General features: G+C 36.2%; 1 protein-coding gene across 2 annotated transcripts in view; it reads left to right on the top strand.

The window, feature by feature from the left end:
- Positions 1-22,453, top strand: part of gabrg1 (gamma-aminobutyric acid type A receptor subunit gamma1) — a 144,871-nt gene extending 122,418 nt beyond the window's left edge. For both annotated transcript variants that reach the window (XM_015345342.2, XM_015345341.2), the window contains exons 7-9: positions 13,122-13,274; positions 13,591-13,790; positions 16,591-22,453. In XM_015345342.2, the coding sequence (XP_015200828.1) occupies positions 13,122-13,274; positions 13,591-13,790; positions 16,591-16,866 (629 nt within the window). In that variant the 3' untranslated portion in view covers positions 16,867-22,453. The remainder of the gene's footprint in view (positions 1-13,121; positions 13,275-13,590; positions 13,791-16,590) is intronic.
- The last annotated feature ends 289 nt before the right edge of the window (positions 22,454-22,742 follow it).

Here is a 22,742-nt window from a genome sequence, read left to right as displayed (position 1 = left end):
AGAATACCATAGTGTGTTTTTTTTTTTACTCCCTGGCGGAAACTGGCTTCCAGAAGAATCAGTATGGCTCAGAGATTAAATAAAACTTCACAGACATTAACGAAGAGCATAACGCGTGTACTGTATGCACTGCAAGTACAACCCAACTCTCTGCAGGAGTGCTGGCTGTGACGAATTGAACCGGTTTCACGGGTATTTTCAAAGTAGGAGGCGAGATTTCCAGCGAAAGACACCCCCCCCCCCCTCAAAAACCCAATAAATACAGTACTTACTAGTTAAAGGCTAGGCTCCCGACTACGGCGAAAGGAACCCTTCTTTCATTAGAAGACAATGAACATATTTTAGCCCTGAATGAATTAATAGCAAACATGGTTTACATAAAAGACATTTTTCCAAGAAAGTTTAGCCTTTGTCACTAATGAAACCACTAAATAAAGACATAAATAGAAAAATCTTAAGATTTTTAAAATACATGACTTTGCTAAAATTTATTTGAAAATAAAAACAATTACAACCGCCAGGGGAGAGAGAGAACAGGGGAGGGATGTTGGTATTGCATAAGGGGCTGGGCTATGGAAATTAGGTCTATTTGGTAATGTGTAGTTACTTGTTCTGGCTGTTTGTGAATTATCGTTGTTGAGTATGGAGTGTTGAGGTATTGATTTTGTGTAATGCTTTATGTTGAAAATTGAGGTGGATTTTGTTTATGATAAACAGGATAAACTGGGATGGGAGGAAGGTTTGGTTGTGCATAAGGGGTGGGATTATGATAATTGGAGGACTTTGCGAGTGTAAAATGGTTTGATTATTTGATTTTGTATTGTGGTTGTTATCTATGTTTTTGGTTGGTATTATGTTTATATGGTTGTTTTTGTTGGTTGGTTGCTATTATGGTTATTAATAATACGATCTATAGTTGAAATCTGAGCCTAAATAAAAAGAAAAAGCAAGTGATTAGGTTTATGAGCAATCTAATTACTTATTCGTTTAAAAAGCTATATAAAATAAAGTTTATTATTCATTTGCTGGACAGAGCGGTGAACATTATTATGCATAAGACAAAGATAACGATCCTGATCAGTTTAGAAATCTGTGTACGCTGTAAGGTTTTTACTTCTTAAACTTTTAAAATACACGTTTAGAATTGAAAGAAATCCTCTTCCTGGTACAGTATGTATAGCAAACCAGCACGTCTTTTTTCTCCAATCAGAGGGGTGTCAGATGCTGTCAGCCAATCACCATTCTGCGTTGGGTAGCAACGGGTGACTGTTCTCAGGCGGAACATGTAAACAGCTTAATGTTCGTGTTAAATATTTTTTTTTAATTAAAATTCATTCTATACAGCAATCGCATATTTGGGTACCGTTTCATAAAGCTTTCATGCTTAAAATGTTTAGGGAGAAATGGAAGACTGGTGTGTATTTGTTCTTTAAACTACCAAGACCAGCCATACACAGTACAGTTTACATACATACAGTAATGTTTTAAATTAATATCGTTTATGACCTTCAGATGCGTTATGCTCCTCTTCTTTTTATGCTCAGCTACTAAAATTTCCCTTTAGTGGTAAAATCCATATAAATATTCAAAACTAAGCGGATTAAAATGTGCACAGTAAAGACATTAAATGATTAAATCTTTGCACTACCAACCAATGCACCACGAGTGCCCCTGTCGGTCATTTTGGCCAGCCAATCACTTGCCCTGCGGTACCCTCCGGTGCCCCGCGGTGGCTTGTGGGTAGGTTCCCGTACTGCGGGTTTTTACCGCGCATTTTGAATGGCTGCATCTGTATGTTTTCTTTTTCATCTTGAAATAACTCATTTCTAAATACCTTTTTCACTGTTAACATCTTGTAGCAACTTTGCGACAAAATATACACTCTGACAGTTCATCCTGCTACCAACATTAAATAAAACAAATCTTTAGATTTCTATATTTATGTCTTTATTTAGTGGTTTCATTCGAAGCTTACAATGTTTAGGGAGAAATGGAATACTGGTGTGTATTTTTTTCTTTAAAGTACCGAGACCAGCCATATATTGTATGTTTATGTTAAGATTTCCCTTCAGTGCTAAAATTAGATATGAATATTCAATACTTAAACGGGCACAGTTAAGACATTAAATACAGTGCCTTGCGAAAGTATTCGGCCCCCTTGAACTTTTCAACCTTTTGCCACATTTCAGGCTTCAAACATAAAGATATAAATTTTTTATTTTATGTGAAGAATCACCAACAAGTGGGACACAATTGTGAAGTGGAACGAAATCTATTGGATTTTTGAAACTTTTTTAACTAATAAAAAAATGAAAAGTGGGGCGTGCAAAATTATTCGGCCCCTTTACTTTCAGTGCAGCAAACTCACTCCAGAAGTTCAGCGAGGATCTCTGAATGATCCAATGTTGTCCTAAATGACTGATGGTGATAAATAGAATCCACCTGTGTGTAATCAAGTCTCTGTATAAATGCACCTGCTCTGTGATAGTCTCAAGGTTCTGTTGAAAGCGCAGAGAGCATCATGAAGACCAAGGAACACACCAGGCAGGTCCGTAATACTGTTGTGGAGAAGTTTAAAGCCGGATTTGGATACAAAAAGATTTCCCAAGCTTCAAACATCCCAAGGAGCACTGTGCAAGCGATCATCTTGAAATGGAAGGAGTATCAGACCACTGCAAATCTACCAAGACCTGGCCGTCCCTCTAAACTTTCAGCTCAGACAAGGAGAAGACTGATCAGAGATGCAGCCAAGAGGCCCATGATCACTCTGGATGAACTGCAGAGAACTACAGCTGAGGTGGGAGAGTCTGTCCATAGGACAACAATCAGTCTTACACTGCACAAATCTGGCCTTTATGGAAGAGTGGCAAGAAGAAAGCCATTTCTCAAAGATATCCATAAAAAGTCTCGTCTAACGTTTGCCACAAGCCACCTGGGAGACACCCCAAACATGTGGAAGAAGGTGCTATGGTCAGATGAAACCAAAATCGAACTTTTTGGCCACAATGCAAAACGATATGTTTGGCGTAAAAGCAACACAGCTCATCACCCTCAACACACCATCCCCACTGTCAAACATGGTGGTGGGAGCATCATGGTTTGGGCCTGCTTTTCTTCAGCAGGGACAGGGAAGATGGTTAAAATTGAGGGGAAGATGGATGCAGCCAAATACAGGACCATTCTGGATGAAAACCTGTTGGAGTCTGCAAAAGACCTGAAACTGGGACGGAGATTTATCTTCCAACAAGACAACGATCCCAAACATACAGCAAAATCTACAAAGGAATGGTTCACAAATAAACGTATCCAGGTGTTTGAATAGCCAAGTCAAAGCCCAGACCTGAATCCAATCGAGAATCTGTGGAAAGAGCTGAAAACTGCTGTTCACAAACGCTCTCCATCCAACCTCACTGAGCTCGAGCTGTTTTGCAAGGAAGAATGGGCAAGAATTTCAGTCTCTCGATGTGCAAAACTGATAGAGACATACCCCAAGCGACTTGCAGCTGTAATCGCAGCAAAAGGTGGCTCTACAAAGTATTAACGCAAGGGGGCCGAATAATTTTGCACGCCCCACTTTTCATTTTTTTATTAGTTAAAAAAGTTTCAAAAATCCAATAGATTTCGTTCCACTTCACAATTGTGTCCCACTTGTTGGTGATTCTTCACATAAAATAAAAAATTTATATCTTTATGTTTGAAGCCTGAAATGTGGCAAAAGGTTGAAAAGTTCAAGGGGGCCGAATACTTTCGCAAGGCACTGTATACATATACATATTGTATACAGTACAGTTTGCATATGGTAATATGTTTATGTTATAAGTCAGTTACATAAGTCATCATGCCACTGACACAGTCACATGACAAGCAGTGAAACAGCCATTCACATATCAATAGAAAGTCTTATACTACTGTTTGTGCTACAGTACATTAATATAATTATATCGTTATTAATTTCTTTAGATACACGATTCCATATTATATTTATCAAATTCTAAAAGTATGTTTCAGTTTACTCCGGTATCGAGCTTATTCGCAGAAAAGCCTAAAACTATCACTTTTCTCACAAAGTACTGTATAATAATAATAATAATAATAATAACAACAACATTACTTTATTAACCCTTTACAATTTCTTGCATTAGGAATTATCTTTTTGCATACCCCAGCTAACTCTCAATGAGACACACAGATAGGGAGAGAGCCTGGGGTCAGAGCACAGGGTCTGCCATTTTACAGTGCCCCTGGAGCAGTTGGGGTTAAGGGCCTTGCTCAGGAGCCCAACAGAGTAGGACTCCTCTGCTGGCTGTGGGATTTGAACCGGCAACCTTCTAGCCACAGGTGCAGATCTTTAGCCACAGAGCCAACACTCCGCCTCTTATATAGTTATGTATACTGTATAAACCTACAGTAACATGGTCAGAAGTAGCAAGGAGCACGTAAAAACATTTCCAAAATAACCTATGTAAGACTTTGGTGCTTAAAATGTTTAGGGAGAAATGGAATCCTGGTGTAAGATATTTGTATAATTAAAATATTTATGATAAAGGTGGTAGGTTGTGTACTTTTGTCCAACTGAGCAATCTTGCTTTCATAAAATATACCAATTTTAATATATAATGAATAACATTAAATTTAAAAGTCTAAAGAGTATACAACTTAAATTCTTAATTGAATAAAGATTGTCCCTTAGCAGTGATCGGGAGTCGACACCGGGTTTTTTCTGGTGACAGCTCAAACGCTGTACATCAGAGGATGAGCTTTATTAGCTCCACCTGGCGGTAATTCCAGATACTATTATCTTACTTGCTGTATTATACAGTATGACGAGTTATGACTTGTTATACCGCGACACGCCCATCACGTTTTACCGTTGCATACCCCGCTTGTTTTGAATGGCTGCATCTGTAACTGAGATTATTAAGTATATATTTGTATTTTAAAGCCACTATGTAATACATTTATTATAATTATAATCTAAAATATTTTAATACATACTTGATAATTTTTTAACTTTTTATTCTTAGAATTGGATTCACCTGCATTTTCTATAAAAAGATGTAACTAGCATGTCATAATACATCTTAGCTGTGTTTTTTTATTCATTCTAATTCTATCCTTTTGCATGTTTAAATTAGGTGGGGGGACACTTAGTTTTTCTTTGAAAAACTAAAAAAATAGGTGCCCAGCATTATCTCTGACATGGGATTTTGCACCCTGAATTTTAAAATGTGCATTTACTTACAAATTCACTCATCTCTGTGCCAGTTCCTGGAAAATGTTTGAATGTGAATGTCCCATTCAAAGAATAAACCACTCTTCAAATATTTGGGAAAAATGGGAAGACTGGGGATAGGGGAACACAGTCCCCCTAAAGTCCCCTAATTGTGTACTTAGCGCTACAAAACCTGAACAGAGATGTGAGAAAAATGCTGGATCTTGAGTGTGGTCAGGCAGCACAAGTACAGTGTTAACAATCTTGGTTAAAAATTGTTTAAGTTAAAGCATGTGTATGGTGATAGGGTGAAAAACTGCCTCACAAACTGTTTGCTAGCATGAACCTTGGTAGTTTGCATTAACATATAAGGAAACAAAAACCCTTCCTGCATCCCATTTACAGATCCAGCCCTTCAAAATGTGTGAAGCATGCTACGTCAAAACCCAGTAGGCATGGTGCATCATACCGCAGGTTATGATAATAGTATCTGGAAACACCTTATGAAACTGCCAGGTAGAGCTAATAAAGCTTAACCTCTCATGAATAGCATTTGAGCTGTCGCCAGAAAGTGCATGGTTTCAAATTCCGGTCACTACTGAAGGACAATCTTTTTCCGATTAAGAATTTAAGTTGTATAGTCTTTAGACTTTTAATAATTTAAAACTGTGTATTACAGCATTTTAATCATTAAATGTTAAAAAGTCAGTATATTTTATAAAAGCAAGATGGCTCAGTTGGACAAAAGTACACAACCTACCACCTTCATCACAAATATTTTAATTATGCAGAAATATTTTATGCATCAAACTCTATACTAAAGGTATTAATAATATCAACAATGAATGACCTTGGACAGGCTGTAAGCTCAAAGTGTTACTGTAGTCCACTTTCTTTGTAACTGTCTGCATCAGTTTAACTGTTGCAACACAAAAATACTTTATTTTTTAATTGACAAAAAGTAACACCACACTTTCTTGTTTAAACAGATTGTTTTGTTGCTGCACAGACTGTTTAACCATTGGAAAAGAGTGCCTCTTTCTTCAAAGCATTTCATTGATCCGATCACGTATCCGTTTCCAATCATACAAAGTAAGTTTTGAAAATCACTGATTCACCATGCCTATAATGGTGTCCCGGAGATTGCTCATAAATTATAATAATGTAGAAACTTAAATATATTTTATATATTTTAAATTATGTTAACTACTATGGCTGGTATTGGTAGTTTAAATAAAAAATGGTGTGAGAAAGACAGGGCAGAAAGCAAAGGTATTGTAGCTGGAGAACAAAAGCTGGGAGAGAGGAGCGAGGGGCAGAAGCAGGGGACAGAAAGAGAGACCAATCAGGAGAAGTGAAGTCAGAATAGGTGAAAATAGGTGTGAAATGAAACCTACAATGAATAAGGAGAATTTAAAAGAAAAGTGTAGTTAAGAGAAGGGGGAAGGTTTGATCCTAGCTGTAGGATAATTTTGGTTTCTGTAGTCTTTCTGATGTATGAGTTCGGAAAACCATCTTTGAGGACACAGATGGAGAGATTAGAGTGGTAATGGCCATCAGAGGTGAAATGAGAAACAATGGGCTTGGAGAGATCTTTGATCTTCACAGCCCTAACATGCTCTCTGAAGCAGTCTCAGAGTCTCCTTTCTGTTTCTCCAATGTTGCTGCAAGAGATACAGTAAATAAGATTGCTAGAGGTACAATCTGGGTGATCCGGAATTGTCATGAGAGGCTTTGAATGAGTGTGGTGTTAGGTGTGTACTTGTAGGTGATACAGCAAGCTCTGTTGCAAAGGAAAGTGCCTGGTGTGGATGGTTGCTGAGCGAGGTCAAGGGAGCTGTGAACAAGAAGGTTATGCAGATTAAGTGGTCGGCGATAAGAGATGGTGGGGCGGTTAGAAAAGAGGGCCCCAATGGAGGGATCCTCCTGTAGGATGGGATAGTCCTGGGGATAGGAAGTGTATTCGGGTGTTAGGGAAGCACCAAAGGAATGTGGTTGTTACGGCGGGAGTTCCTGATTGAGATAATGGTCCGAGGGTTGTTTTTAACACTGCTAGGGTATCCTCTGTTGATGAAAAATGATTACATTTTGAGGGCTTGGTTCTGGAAATCGATGTTGTCGCTACATAATCATCGTGGTCAAAGGAACTGTGAAAAAGGGGGAGAGTTTTTAGTGTGTTTGGGGTGAAATGAGCTATACAGGAGATAGCTGTGTGAATCCGTGGGTTTGTAATAGACCGAAGTAGAGAGCCAGGGGTAGTTAATGGAGAAGTTGATGTCTAGAAACGGAAAAGTAGCTGAAGATATGTTAACTGTATATTTGAGGGATGGGTGGAAGTTGGTGAAATGATGCATAAAGTGCTCAAGCTGGTCATTAGAGCATGTGGCGGCACTGACGCAGTCATCAATGTATCGCTTGTAGAGGTCAGGGACATAGCCAGTGTAGGAAGCAAAGAAGTGTTCTTCTATCCAGCCGACAAAAATATTGGCATAGCTGGGTCCCATTCTTGTGCCCATGGCAACTCCACTAACCTGTTAGTAAAAAAGGTTATTAAATGAGAATGCATTCAGTGTGAGAACCAATTCTGCAAGGAGTACCAGGGTGTGGGTGGGTGGATTAAGCACTGTGCATGTGCTTGAGGACTGTAAGTCCGTCTTTATGGGGAATGACGGTGTAAAGAGATGTGATTCAGGGACCTGAAATTGGAATTCATTAAAAAGTTGGAGTGTGTGGTTGGCATGCTTGATGTATGAGGGAAGACATTCAACCAGCGGTCTCATGAGGCTGTCAAGAAGAGAGGGAGGTTGGCAGAAGTGTCAGTTAGTTGTCTAGAGGCTTCAAAGATATATAGGTCCTTATGCCACACCACAACAGCGCCTCCTTTGTCCGCTAGTTTGATGATGATATCATCTCTGTTGCGGAATTTATCCTTGGGTGAGGTTGGACCTGTGTTTACTGGTATAGAGAGTGTCTTGGGAGCTTGATTGTTGCATTGGTTAATGAAATAATCAACTGGTGGAAAATGGCCTAACCCTCTGGCATCTCTGACACCTGCCTTCTTGGGGCAGTTAGGGTGAGAGTGCCAGTAGCAAACAAACCTACCAAAAATAGCAAATGCACAACGGTGGCGTCAGCAATCAGTCCCCCCAAAAGTCTTTTAGGGTGGCTGATCCCAGTCATCTCCTGAGCTGGCGAAGCATGTACATGATTTCTTTCTCAGTATGCCATGTGGTATCCTGTGCAACAATGTCCTGGAAATCTGGGGAGATCTGACGCAGCTGCTGATGCTGCTCCTCCATTTTCAGGGCATCTGCTTTTCTGATCTGTTCATGCCTGTGCTCTAGGAAACCCACTGGCGGTGGTGTGGTGGTGGAGCCTGCCTGACCCTCGGCTGAGTGGTCATCTGGAGCACCTGAGAGAACTGGGATTGTTACCCCGTTCTCACTGTTCAGGTCCACCCTGCACACCTTCTGATTGAGGAATCCCTCTATCCGCATGTTTACAATCATTCGCTTGGGGTGGGGGGAGCTGCCCCAGCACTGGGATAGCTAGTTCACAGTCTTTGAACTCATTATCACTCACCAGGCCAATATCAGTGCGGGCGGGGATTCTGACACCCCCCTTTGCCATGTTCTGCACTAACAGGCGGGTGGCTTTACCATCGAGCTCAAGTCTGGGTGAACCACTGTTGGAAACCCTGCCATCGAGGCAGGAACATTCAGGTCAGTCTCACTCACTACCTGGCAGGTCTGAGAAATAATGTTACCTAACTGCACGTTCTCTGGGTCACAGCAGAGGGGATTGGCATCTGGAATCAGGTATGTTCACAGCACAGAAGTCCCAGTGTCCAGCTGGGCCCCCTGTCTAACCTGTGAATGTTGCACCGGGGGCACCTGGCGGTTGCCTTGTGACAGCTGCTCAAACAGATCCTCACTAATAGAGGACTTCTCCGAGCTAAGGGTTAGGGCTACATCACCAACCTGCTCTTCTGCCTTCTGCCTTCTCATCCACTCGTGTACTGTTAGGCTGGTAGTTTTTCTCACCAACATATCTTTCTCTTGTTCTGTCGCTTCTGGCATACACTGCAGTGTATATTTCAGCTCATCGATATAGGTCTCAACATTATTTCCTGATGCTGTCGGGTCACATCTCTCTATATCTTTCGCTAGCTGTCTCAGGGAGTGGAACTTAATTTTCACGGCTCCTCCGTTGGCAGGGAGACGGCCAAGATTGGGCCCGGGGGGTCTATGCCTGGATTGAATCGCCCTGGTGTCTTGCGCAGAGCTCGGCGATTTACCCCACGGCGACACAGCTGTAGACCCTGACCGGGAGAACCTTTGGCTATGGGATGATTGAGCGCTCTGGGCCACCTTGCGGCGAGGCACGCCTTCTCTGCTTGAGATTGTTTACTCCCCGCAGTGCAGCAGCTAATTCATGCTCAAGCAGTTCTTTTTCACCACTCAAGCAACACAAATCTTTGCGTATGTTCTGGCTACGCTCGTGTAAACTCTCAAGTTCATTTTCCTTTTCATGCAGGCTAGCCTCTAGTTCTCTGTTAGTTTCCTCAGCAGCAGTTTCTTTTGCAGACAGGTCCTCCAATTTCACTAAAACCTCTTTGAGTCTGTCTTCACTTTTTTCGTTTTCCGCTTTCTTGTCCTTGATTATCTCTAATATATCAACTCGCTTGGTTTTATACTTCTCTAACTTGCCTTGAAGCTTTTGAAACTTTGTCAACTTGGAAGAAGACAATTCCAGTTGCCTAGCAAGGTTTAAGGCTAAACTAGATAGGACTTGAACTGCATTCACAGAAACTCCTGTATTAAGCTAGTTCGCTACCTTAGCTACCAGGTCCATCTGGAGCTTTTCAACTTCATCAAAGGTCAATTTCTCAATACTGTCCCAGTAGCCAGGATTGTGGTCGCTAGAGAGAATACTTATAATCGACACCATTGTTATTATTCAGGAAAAAAAATTGAGTATTACGTTTAACCACAAAACAGTTTTATCACCACAAAATACCACAGATGGATCACACATCAGCACACTCTACACTACACATTAAAGAGGAGGGGGATTTTTTTCCAGCACACTATTCTTGTGTATAGAAATTGGGTGCGAGCTGCACGATTTCACTGAAATCACAATTATTCCGCTTGATTGATTCTCATTTCAATCTGAACCATCCTCACAAAAGGGCATATAGGGGTTTTGTGAATTTACTGTGACTATTAATTGTAGCAGCAATCACTAGGTGATACGTTATGGCTTTTAGAAAATCAATAGATCAGTAAGGGTTATCAAATTGCAAGGTATATAATCACGAAGAGATGCAAAACACAAAGAGATACAAAGAATATGCTTCAGTATACCGTTTGGCTATACTATCGTTAATCAGTCTACATTAGCTACTCAATAGCAAATACATTACTCATGTGAATTGAATTGATATCAACTTGTGTTGGGGTAACAACTGAATTCTCGAGATGCAATGTAGAACATTGGATTCGTATTTCCTGGCATAGGCACCAAAAGACCAGCTAGCAGCTGTGTCCAATCGCTGCAGGGTTTGATAGGCATCATCCCGGTGTCCTCTGGCTCCTTGCCAACCAGTCAAGGTGCAGCTTGGAGTTGGACGAATTAGGTGGAGAGATTTCTTCTGTCGCGACACGCCCACAGTGTCTCTCTCAGGAACGTAGTAGTTGTCCGGCTGACTAGTAGAAAGTCTCTATGCACAGAGGGTGACCGCGGGTCCGGTCACTCTTTAGGAGAACGAACATGTCAGTGTGACAAACATGCAAAAAAATAAGAAATCGGGATGGGGGCAAACACTTTTTCACACCACTGTATAACAACTGGATGATTTCTTTATCCATTTCAGCTAATGAGGGGAATTAAATAACTCACAATCTCAGACTGCCAATTGTAAAAATAACCCTTCTTCCCTCCTTTGTTTACCTTAAAGACTTTTGCGAAGAAATCCTTAATCCAGAAAACATCACTTAATTTATCTAGATAAATTCAGGCCAGAGCCAACAACAAGCTGTAATATAGCTATTTTTATCTATTCACTATATAAGAAACAAACCGAAAGTAATACTCTGATTGTGCTTTGAATCATTGTGTGCAGTGCTTTGTCCATTACCACTACAAGGACAATAATTTTTTTTTTTAAAGAAATGGATGTCAAAATGTTTCCGAAATGTCCACCTGTGATATTTTAGCTGCTTAGTTACACGATTCCATATTCATATAACTGTCAAGTGATGTTAAATCACTACACCATTTATCTTTTACAATAACAGCAAGTGGTATTATTACTACGTATTCTTAGAAAAGGATAAAACATTATAACTTTTTATGAAGTACAGAATATAAGCTTAGATAATAATGTTAGAACAAGCACGTTAAAACCAGAACTCAATGTAAGTTACCAAGTTAAAGTAACTTAAAAAACTTTGATGCATAAAATATTTATGAATGATTATTTTTTTTATAATGAAGGTGGAAGGTTGTGTACTTTTGTCCACTGTCTGACTGGTGCAGCTTGAATAGTAGAGGATCTACCCTGTGTCCACAGATGGCAGATTGTGAACAAGAATTTCCTGGTGTTCTGGTCAGGTTACTGAAAGCTACAGTCCATTTCCCCAGAGGTTTCTGGGTAATGTGGTCCTGACAGGGCTGCTCTCTCACAAGATATATTCAGAAGTGTAGAATTCAAATCAAGGTACAGTATGTCATGCTAGGATTGTATAATCCACCAGTATGGCCACATTACAATTTCTGCTCCATATTTAATTTAGTGAAGAGACACCATTTGTATTCTGGGATTCAATAAATACTTCATTGACAAGCTGAAAGAAGTGAACATTTTAAGTGAGCAGAGAAGACAGATGCAAGTATTCAGTATTCTCAAAGGTGTTAACAGAAGTAAATTCAGTGGACCATTTAAAAATGAAAAGTGGAACAAAAAGTGGAAACTACATGAAAGTGCATTTGGGGCCTCTTCTTTACTCAAGGTTTTCCTGCAGTATGGGACTTTGTCTTTATTCAGGAAATGGCTGAATGAGAATGTGGATTAATTAAGTATTAAAAGCCAAACAGGCTAGATGGGAAAAAATGGTTTCTTCTCATTTGTAACCAGTTTTGATTTTGTAATGATTTCTATTTTAAATGTGATGTTGAGATTTTCTTTTCATATAGATGTATAAGAAGCCTTTAAAAATGCTATGCTTATGTTTTACTGTTTCATTTTGAGGCTTGTGGAAATAAGTATGCAGTCTGTTCCAGCCATTTCACTCTTTGAATTAAACACTTATTTAAAAAGAGCTAAAGCAGCCTAAGGGATTGGCCAGAGGCATGAATGACAAAGGATATTTGTCATAACATTTCATTTAAACTAGTAGCCTCCAAACAGTGCACATTTGCCAAGAAAGTCAATTTTTCTGAAATACTTTCTTTGACCATTAGAATCTTCTTGAAATTACTTTAGACAAGGTTTATTACAAGCATGCTAGTCATATGTATATAACATCATAATTGTTTTTTTATCATACATTTATTTTCTGATTATCTAAATGAACTTATTTGTCATTCCCAATTGTTGTTGATTTTTTCCTTTTCAGGAAGGTAGAGCTTTACCATTATTGGAGATATCATGGCTAATCTATAAATATGAATTGAAGATTTGTTAAGACAATGTGATTTTGAGAAAAATCTGGTCAAAAGTATGGTTCTGAAAATGCAAAAATATAAAGGTCATTCAGAAAATTAAATGTTTACGATTGTGATGCAATGTTGAACAATTTAGGGAGCCATCTTGTTAGTGGATTTATCACATATCTCTGTAAACAAATTAGAGAAGATGTTGCTATTTATACTGATTCAAAACTATGTTTATTTTGTTTTTCAGGAGAATATGTGATCATGACAATATTTTTTGATCTGAGTCGTCGGATGGGCTACTTTACCATTCAAACATACATTCCTTGCATACTGATTGTTGTGCTTTCATGGGTGTCATTCTGGATTAATAAAGATGCAGTGCCAGCCAGGACATCATTAGGTATGGTCTATTTTTAGATACATATTTGCAGTGAAGTAGGGATAATACATTAAAATACTTTGAAATAAACTTAAACCATACTCATTATGTCACTACTGCGCTGCTTCATCAGTGATATTGTTGCATTGATAAATTATACTTTAAGGCTTCAGACTTTGTATTTAATTGTGGTATTTAATAGGTTTATGGAAGGGGCATTATTTTAGTTATGCTGACTTTTTTTCACTTAAATTAATTAATACTCCAAGCTTTGATTTCTATTACCAGATAACACTGAAAATACAGTAACTCCCTCATCCTCATTCCTCATTTGCAGGTATTACTACAGTGTTGACCATGACTACTCTTAGCACAATTTCGAGGAAGTCTTTGCCAAAAGTATCATATGTGACAGCCATGGATCTCTTTGTATCTGTGTGCTTCATCTTTACCTTTGCTGCACTGATGGAGTATGGAACCTTGCATTATTTCACTAGCAACAGGAAAGCAAAGAAAACAAAAGCAAATAATGCACCAGTAAGTTTTTTACTTAATCTATTCGAATAATTAGTAATTATAAAATGGTTACAAGTTTAGATTAACAAAAGGCCATTCAGATACCATTGCAAATAGTGTATTGCCTAAATTGTATTATGTAAGCCTGCAGCTTATTACAATTATTTATGTTTGTAATTTAAAACTGTCTTGAAAATGATAAGGTGGACAAACTCATTTTTAAATGTAGAAAACCATATGCATTGAGAAAATCATTTAAGAAAGGAAGAATCAGTATACACTGATGAAATACAACAGTACAGTTGTACATGATACAATACATATCATGTCAAAATGCAGATGATACAGACAGATGTAAAAAAAGATGGAATTTAATTTAAATAAGGCTCCTACTTTTTATAACGTACAGAGAGCTGATACTGTAGGTTCACAGGCAGAGCTTCCCGAAGAAGAAAATTGTTCTCTTTTGACTGGAGAAATGGCTGTTATAGGTGGTTAACCAATTAAGCAATATAGATGTATCAGGTCATAACTAAATGTACACTTTAGATATCTATGCAGTGACTTGCAAAAGTACTCAGACCCTACCTATAGTCTCCCATTTTGTGAAATTACAAAATGGTGTAAGTTTTAAACTTAATAGTTTATTCAAAACCTGAATTTTATATTCACAGATTACAACTTAACAGCATGTCAACATGTCACCCTAAAAAGGTTCATGATTTATTGACCTGTTACTGAGACTTATGGACAGATCCCCTCTGGGCTCCTAGATGTTCCAGTGGTCCCCTTTCAGAGAAGTCTGCACTGTCCACTGTTCAGTTGTTCTTCTCATAGAGATTTTCAGTAGTAAAGTCACTATAATTTTTCTCCCACTCTTCAGATTAACTTTTTCTTCATCAGTCAATCTTAGACCAGAATGGGAACATGTTTTCTCAGTTACAAAAAGTACTAACTTATCACTGTTATACAAAGAAACTGGGGTTACACCTAGTTTTCCAACTTTCATTTAATCAGCACTAATCACTTTCCATAATTAGACACTGGAAATTTCTAAACAAATACCAGAATATTTTACCCAAATAACTCAGAGCAGCAAAATTATGAGTCTTTCACAAATCAAATTTTGATCATCATAATAGTTCTACAAAGGAGACCATACATTTAATTACCAAATAATCCATCCATTTTGTCTAGACTCTAACTCATGCATTTTTTTATTTTACAAATCCTAACAAACATCATAAACAGTTACAAATTATAAAATATTTCTTAAATGCCATAACAATTAATACAATTAAAAGTTTAAACATCAGTTTTAAAACAGTTTAAATCACTAATAAAAAAAAATAAAACTTAAATATATAGACCATCCACCTACTGTCAAAAAAAACCATCATGAACCTTACTGGCAACAGGTGTCCTACTTACTGGCCAGCAAACCAGCGTTCATCTTCTTCAGATTGAAGACCAACCTATTCTATATACAGAAACAGAACAAAACTAAATACAAAATTAAAAAAAAATAGATTCTCACTATAACAGACCACTTCTTTTCTCCTACCAACCAACTCAAATAAATTATTATTCAAGACATTACAACTCTCCACAAAGGCTGTAGGCAAAAAAACAGACTGCACGTTTCCCTATGGCTTATATACACCAGCTCACTAATCCAGTCAGACAATTGCACACAGAACCTGTCCAAATGTGGTCAAATCTAATACGGATACAACTAAGTTATTCACTTGCATGAAAAAAATGTTTACATTCACAAAATAAAGTCATTACAGACAATATGTTTTATTGTCATTTTGCTGCAGACATTTTAACAGAAAAACACACAACTGTCAGCAAACATATTGTTAAACATGTATATAGGAAAACAGAAATATAAGTTTATTACATGCTGAAAAGAGAAAAAGAAATCATAACAAATAAACCTGTTACTTGTTCCTTTGCAGCTACCCACCTAAGATATATAATATGACTGGTTTATTCCATGCTGAAAAGAGAAGAAAAGAAACATAACCGAAACACTGTTTCTTTTCTTCTCTTTTCAGCAAGGAATAAACCTTTACTTGTTCCTTTGAAGCCTATACATGGTGATAGAGCTACCCACTTGAACATTGTTATATGTCTGTTGCTTAATACTTACCTGTAACCTAATTAGTTCAATTAAAGAGGGCATTGAATGGCATTACAAATCTATAAACTGAGTATAAAACATACTTTAAAGTTCTTCACCTGTGTGTGTTAATCAGTGATCACAGCTGTATTATGAAGTGCACCTGTTATTGTCTGAATTATGAGTGCATCTGGAGTCAGATATAGATAGAAATCCGAAGTTATAACTCAAGAAAACAAGCTACTAGAAAATCTTCGTAAGGTAGGAGTTAAGTGGGCATGTAAAAGCAACGTAAATGAAACACAGCTTAATGAACATTATTGTTGATAGAACATATTTCATTTTGAAGGTGTAAGTTATAAATGAAGTTTATTTGGGGATGAGAAACCACCACATGGAAAATGGTGAGCAGAAAGCTTCAGAATAATCACCTAGAAATATACATTTTTTGTCTAAATGTAGTTCTAAGACTCAATCATATCACTACAAAATTGCTTTAACTAGGATTATAAAAATGATCATATCATTAATGTAAATGTGGCTTATTTGAAGGCAGATGTGTGTAATGTTCAATCACAATGCGCCAAAACTAATTAAAGATCAATAAAAGCGTTCACTTTGTACTACTAGCAATCCAATAGCATGTTTTCAGGACCTTTATGAAGAAATTTAAAAAAAATCTTTTTCCAATAGAAATCTACTGTAGTAAACATTCGACCAGGAACTTCCCTAATTCAAATGAACAACATTGCCTCCTACCAAGAAGAGGATGATTATGCATACGAGTGTCTCGATGGGAAAGACTGTGCAAGTTTCTTCTGTTGTTTTGAAGACTGTCGTACAGGAGCTTGGAGAGAGGGACGAATGCATGTTCGGGTTTCAAAAATTGACTCCTATTCCCGAATATTCTTTCCTACAGCATTTGGTTTGTTTAATCTTGTTTATTGGGTTGGGTATTTGTACTTATAAATTTAGGAGGTATGATACAAAAGATTACAATATCATTAGAAAATCAAAACCATAAAGATACACCTTCACATATTCATAAAATTGTAGGCATTTTATCTAGCATATCACACAGATTATTATATCTAGTATTACAGAGAACAAAAACTACAATTCATTCATTTGTAAAACCATTTCTTCCCATATTAATTATTCTATCTGTTTTTTTTTTTACATTTCCTAAAATAAATATGGCCACCCAAAATTAAGTATGGAGATTCAGCCAAATCTTTGGAATTTGTTGGGAATTTGTCTCTGGAGTTTTTTAACCGTACTAAATTACTCCTCGTATTCCCATTAAATGCAGCTTAGGCAACATTGCTGCCAAAGGAACATTTTTACTACAGAAACTTTGGAAAAGAGCAAAGGTCCGCTGTGCAATTCTAAAGCAAGAATGCACAAAGCCATTTTAATAGATATTGATGTGCTTTGCTAGTAATGCAAAAATAGATCAGTAACCTGCTGACATATATAGAACTTTTAGGTGTAAATGTGAAAAGAATTTGCCTTAAATGAAGCTACATGATGAATGAAGCTAATTCACAGTGAGCCTAGTTACAACCCTTAGCATATCTAAAGTCTGAGTTATTTAATATTTTATGATTTTGACTTCTTGGCACCTTTCATATAATAATAAGAATAATGCAATGTATAGTGAGAAACATGCAAGATCAGTACTAGGAATATCATGAAGGCAAGATCATTTTACAGTGTATTAAAAATAACTCATTCAATTTTCTAACAGCATTGTGCTTCTCTGTGTATCTGGTTGATCAGCTCTTAGTAGAATTAAAATATATCATTAGGCATTATAGAATCTATTCTGAATTTTCATTTTATACATATCTCGATTGACATAATATGTCATGATAAAGAAGAGTACAAGAGCTACCTATTACTTAGTATTACTTATGTGTTATTTGCATGACAACCATAAACTCTGCTATGTATTTTGATTATATTTTAAAACTGGAGCAATATAAAGTATGGATCTCTAGGCACTGCGTTCACATTGAACAGAAAGAACGTTCATTTGATACTTTGTAAGTATGAAACACATAATCCAAATCCTTTTGTAAGCAAGATATAGATAGTAAAATACTATATACATAAAGTAAAAAAATTAAGAATTACAAGCAAAAGATGTATATTAAACTCTATATATCAAAACCCAGGTAGCTGATTGAGGCATATTGTAAAAATAATGGAAAAGCAGCTATGCATGTGACGATGCATGTCATTCACTTATGAGATAGGAGGAGGGATTTTATTGTCATGAATTCACTGATATGTTCTAAGAGTCTAATTAAATTGTCAGCTGGTTCATTAAAAAGCTATTAAGATACATATGGTTAGTAATGTTGAAACTAGATTGATTCCTGCATTTTGTTTAGAGAGAGAAAACTATGTTAGGGAACTTTTGACAAGGACAGTATAATCCTTTTATGCATAATCCATTAAAATACATTGGGAATAAACATATAAGGTATAAAGGAAGGCAAAGACTTTGAAAATAAGTCTTTATATCTCACAGTTTATCTTAAGGTCAAGACCTGATGATTTAGCACAAATTAAATTTTAAGGTGTTTAAATCACATAGAAGCTCACATTTACTATTATGAAACCTTTGTTCAGTCTCTGCAAGGTATGTGTTATAGTGGCCGGTTCTGACTCCCATGAAATGCATAGTTAAAGACCCTATGCGAGATGGTATAATCCGGAAGTGACTGGAGTAGGACATCAGGGAAGACTCAGCAGGATCAGGTCAGGTAGAAACACAGGGGGCAGTGACGGCAGTGATCTGGTGCATGGTGGGAGCTTGGTGAACGAGTCCAAAAGGAACTCCAATAGGGGAAATCAGGGCGCAGTCCAAGGTCAAGGTGCCGGGAGATCCATCCATGACGAACACAGGGAACAGGGAACTAGGAATATGGATAGTTAAAACCTTGACGGGACAAGGCACTCCGAGCCCCAGACTCAGTAGGTCACCGTGATGAATCCTATGCCCTCGGGCCACTCCTGTGTAATTTGTTAGAAGTTCAGGAAGGGATGGGAGAAGCACATTCTAGAGGATTATAAATATTCTTACATTTTTAAAATATAATTATTTATCTTAAATTGTTTTATTCATTTAAAACACATTTAAATCATTTAGAGAATGAGTAAAAATTAAAACATTTAGGAAAGTGGAAAATCAATGTGCAATGGTTAGTGCACAAAAATCCAATAAATATATACGCCTAATAAAAAGTTAGAATCTGTTAAAATAGAAATCTATTGTTTTCTGAGGACCTATACAGCTACAGCAATAACACAGTTGGTCTTATCATCAGCTGTAGACTACGATTGATGGCTACAACATTATTAGGTGAATATTACATATTAGGTGAATAACATTACTTGCAGGACATTTGAAGTTTCACATTGATACCAGGGTTAACATAATTAAAAGAACAATAACAGTAAAGCTATAATTAAAATGAGGTACTTCAGATTGAATGAATTTATATAACTAAAACTGGTCTGGTTCTGGAGAGTTGCAGTCCTACAGTTTTTTATGTACCTTTACAAAGTGTTATTTTAACAGTTAAGTCATTATGATCCTAAAGGAATGATATTGTGTGAACTTGTCCTTAATTTATTATACAAACTCATGAATTTATTTATCATGTATTTTAACACTTTCATCATGTTATTACCTTTTCTAATAGTAATAGTAGTAGTAATGTTCTCTGCTGTACTACAAAGCAGAAAACATGTTTCTTAAGAGAATGCAACTAAACTAATCAATGGTTTATTCTTAGCCTTGTTATAGTAAAGTACAGGGCATGTTAAAACCATAATAAAACATGTACAGTACATGATTTCAACACCTTCAATACTTGACAGTGTAGAATTTTCCCACAACTCAGTCTTTTTGCATAGCAGATATTGCCATTTTCTAGGGAGTGGTACTGTGTGTGCATGTCACGTTAATTTATTTAATAATATCTAATTAATTATTATATATTATATGATGCCTTAATAATTATTATTTACTAGTTTTATGATTGGTTGATGTGTTATACCCCTCCCCTACATAGAATACTCTAAATCTCTAAAAATTATTAAGTACATTTGTAGATATTAAAGTTAAAAAATACAAATTAGTTTTTTCTTTTTTTATATTTGTTTCACATCTTAACTATAATTTTAAATCACATCTTAATTATATGTAGTGAATACACACAATATTTTTACTCACTCTGCTTTTCACTTTTCAAGCACAAGTGTTTATTTTATGAAAAACACAGATTGCAACTAACCAACTAAACAAACTCTGGCGTTCTGATAGAGATTACATTTGGGTAATGGTGTGGGGGTGTACTTTAAAAAAATGTTTATATTTTGCATGCCACCACATATTGGCAATTAACTGATGTCCCTTTGGACTTTTTTTAATGTGTCTCTTTTTGATTTCAGAACGTAGTCTTAGTCTTTTGTTATTGACAGTTACAGTAATCCATAACCAAACAAAAGGACTGTTTTTAAATACTTTTACATCACATTTTTCATCAAGTTAAGATACTGTAAATCACCTTAAACCAAAGAGAAGGTATACAACTCTGAAAAATATCATACCATTATCTGGCATTTGCATAAACACAAGGTTTATTTGAGAAATGTAATACATTTACTGCCTTAAACAACTGTACCACTCTTTCATTCAATTTTGCTATATCACTCTTTTCATATACTGTTATTGATTTGAAATATTTATTTGGTTCTTTATTCTTGAATCAGTATAAGAAAATGTGCCAAAAAGCCAAAATATGTTTTCATTATCACTGGAACATTAAAACGCTTGTCCATATTTTAGATCAGATTAAATTATTAAGCATATTTAAAGTAATTGGTTTTACTTGGAAACCTCAGGCTTTGATTATTCTATTGAATCTCTGATAGGAAGTCCAGACTTTGTTAAAAGTGTAAGTAGTGAATTTATATTTCTATTTATAGGTATTTATACACAGTGTATAGGGGAGGACTAACTTCTTCAATCATTTATGTACAAAAAACTTTAACAGTACAACAATTAAAATGTTTAATTAAATAATTGAATTTCATTTAGAATTACTCCTAATTAGGAGTAGCCTAATTAGAATGTTTGTAAATTAATCTCAATTCATTTGTTTGAAATTCCAACGTATTTAATTTTTTCCCCAAAAAAACATAATTCTGCCTATTTTTCTCTTTTATGTAAAAACCTAGCTTGCCATACAGCTATATAAATCTCTGTTTTAAATACATTGTATTACTGCTGCTAAAAAGGATTGAGAGAAGGGAGTGTTTGATCAAAGTTCGATGCACCTTCTTCCATTATATTGGCCATGGCTGTGCAATAGATAACATCTGATTAAGTACAGTTTTGCAACTGTGGTCATCAATGTAGCCATACCAGCTGCCTTTTATGCCTTTTATCCAAAGTAATGTGAACATAAAACCTATGATTGCCTTGAAATGTACCATTTATAAGACTAGCCGAAGGCTGCTTCAGTATATATAGTTTGAAATTATGTACCACTAAATTGAAAAGAAAAACACTTTGTTAGTGGTTTCAGAGAATCTACTAATGAAATATTTAAAATGCTTTGATGTAAATACAATTTTAGGTGCACATTTATGCATAAAGCCAGTTTCAGACAGAGCTATGATTAAGTTATATAAATGTATTAATTCTGTATCCACATTCACTTTTAATAAATTCTTACTAAAGCATACTGTGAATTTTAAAATTACAATTAAACTCAATCCACAGGCTTGATGATTTATTTAATTCTACTTTCACATATTTAGCAAACCTGTCAGAATGTGAAATTTGGCAAACAGAAGAGTTGCTTATTTTATCATGTCTAAACACCAAATACTAAAGACATCTTTAATTCCTGTATGTACCAGCTGTGTTTTTTGTGGGTAAACTATACCAGATTAGTTAAATTCAGAATAAAATACCAGTATGTCACATTTTCTGTGCAATTTACAAACATTTTGAATACTAATGTTTATGAGAAATAGTATGTAAAGTCTGAATTGTGTGCATTCATTTGATTCATTTGTAAATGAATGTAAATGACCATTTGTGCTGGAAACCATGCTTTTTGGTGATTTGTTGTTTGACACAATGATGTCTATTACCTGAATAATTAAAAAACATTTGTTCTAATGCATGTCTTTTAATGTTAATTACAGTATATTAGATGAAAATGATTTACTTTTTAAAATGAATTTGCAATAACTGATATTCAATGAATATATAATCTTTGACCTGAAAGGAAGGACTTTGATGATTGACATACTGTAGTTACCTTTATATTAAGAAGGTAACCTATTTGGCAGTCCTGAATATTCATGTCATAGTACTGTCTGTGAATATTTCTGTGTTTAACTGTCTTTCTCCTCAAAAATGTTTACAGTATATCTGTGTGGTTATGTGCTATGTAACTGAATACACTGTGAACAAATAAAACAGTGCCTGCAATGTGAATGAACAGATTATTTTGTCAAGTCTTAAAATAAAAAGCTCCTATTCTTTAGCAATTTACTGTTTCTAAAAGAAGAGATTACATTGTGGAGTGACAATGTTGTTGAGAATATATTTAAATATTAACATATTTTCATTATTTGTATTTTTTCATAATAAGTTTCATTTTAAAAGTGTAGGTAAATGAGAGCATTTAGGAATTATTTACTATCACCACATCCACCTGTGCATATCTACCCAGCCTACCTGTCAGAGCAGGACAGGAGTAATCTCTCTCTTCAAGAGCGCCAAGCAGCCATACACATAGGCTGACACAGTG

The sequence above is a fragment of the Lepisosteus oculatus genome, chromosome 1 (genome assembly GCF_040954835.1).
Source record: "Lepisosteus oculatus isolate fLepOcu1 chromosome 1, fLepOcu1.hap2, whole genome shotgun sequence".
Taxonomy (NCBI): domain Eukaryota; kingdom Metazoa; phylum Chordata; class Actinopteri; order Semionotiformes; family Lepisosteidae; genus Lepisosteus; species Lepisosteus oculatus.
The sequence above is the reverse complement of the archived record's forward strand: the minus strand, read 5'-3'. Positions and strand labels throughout refer to the sequence as shown.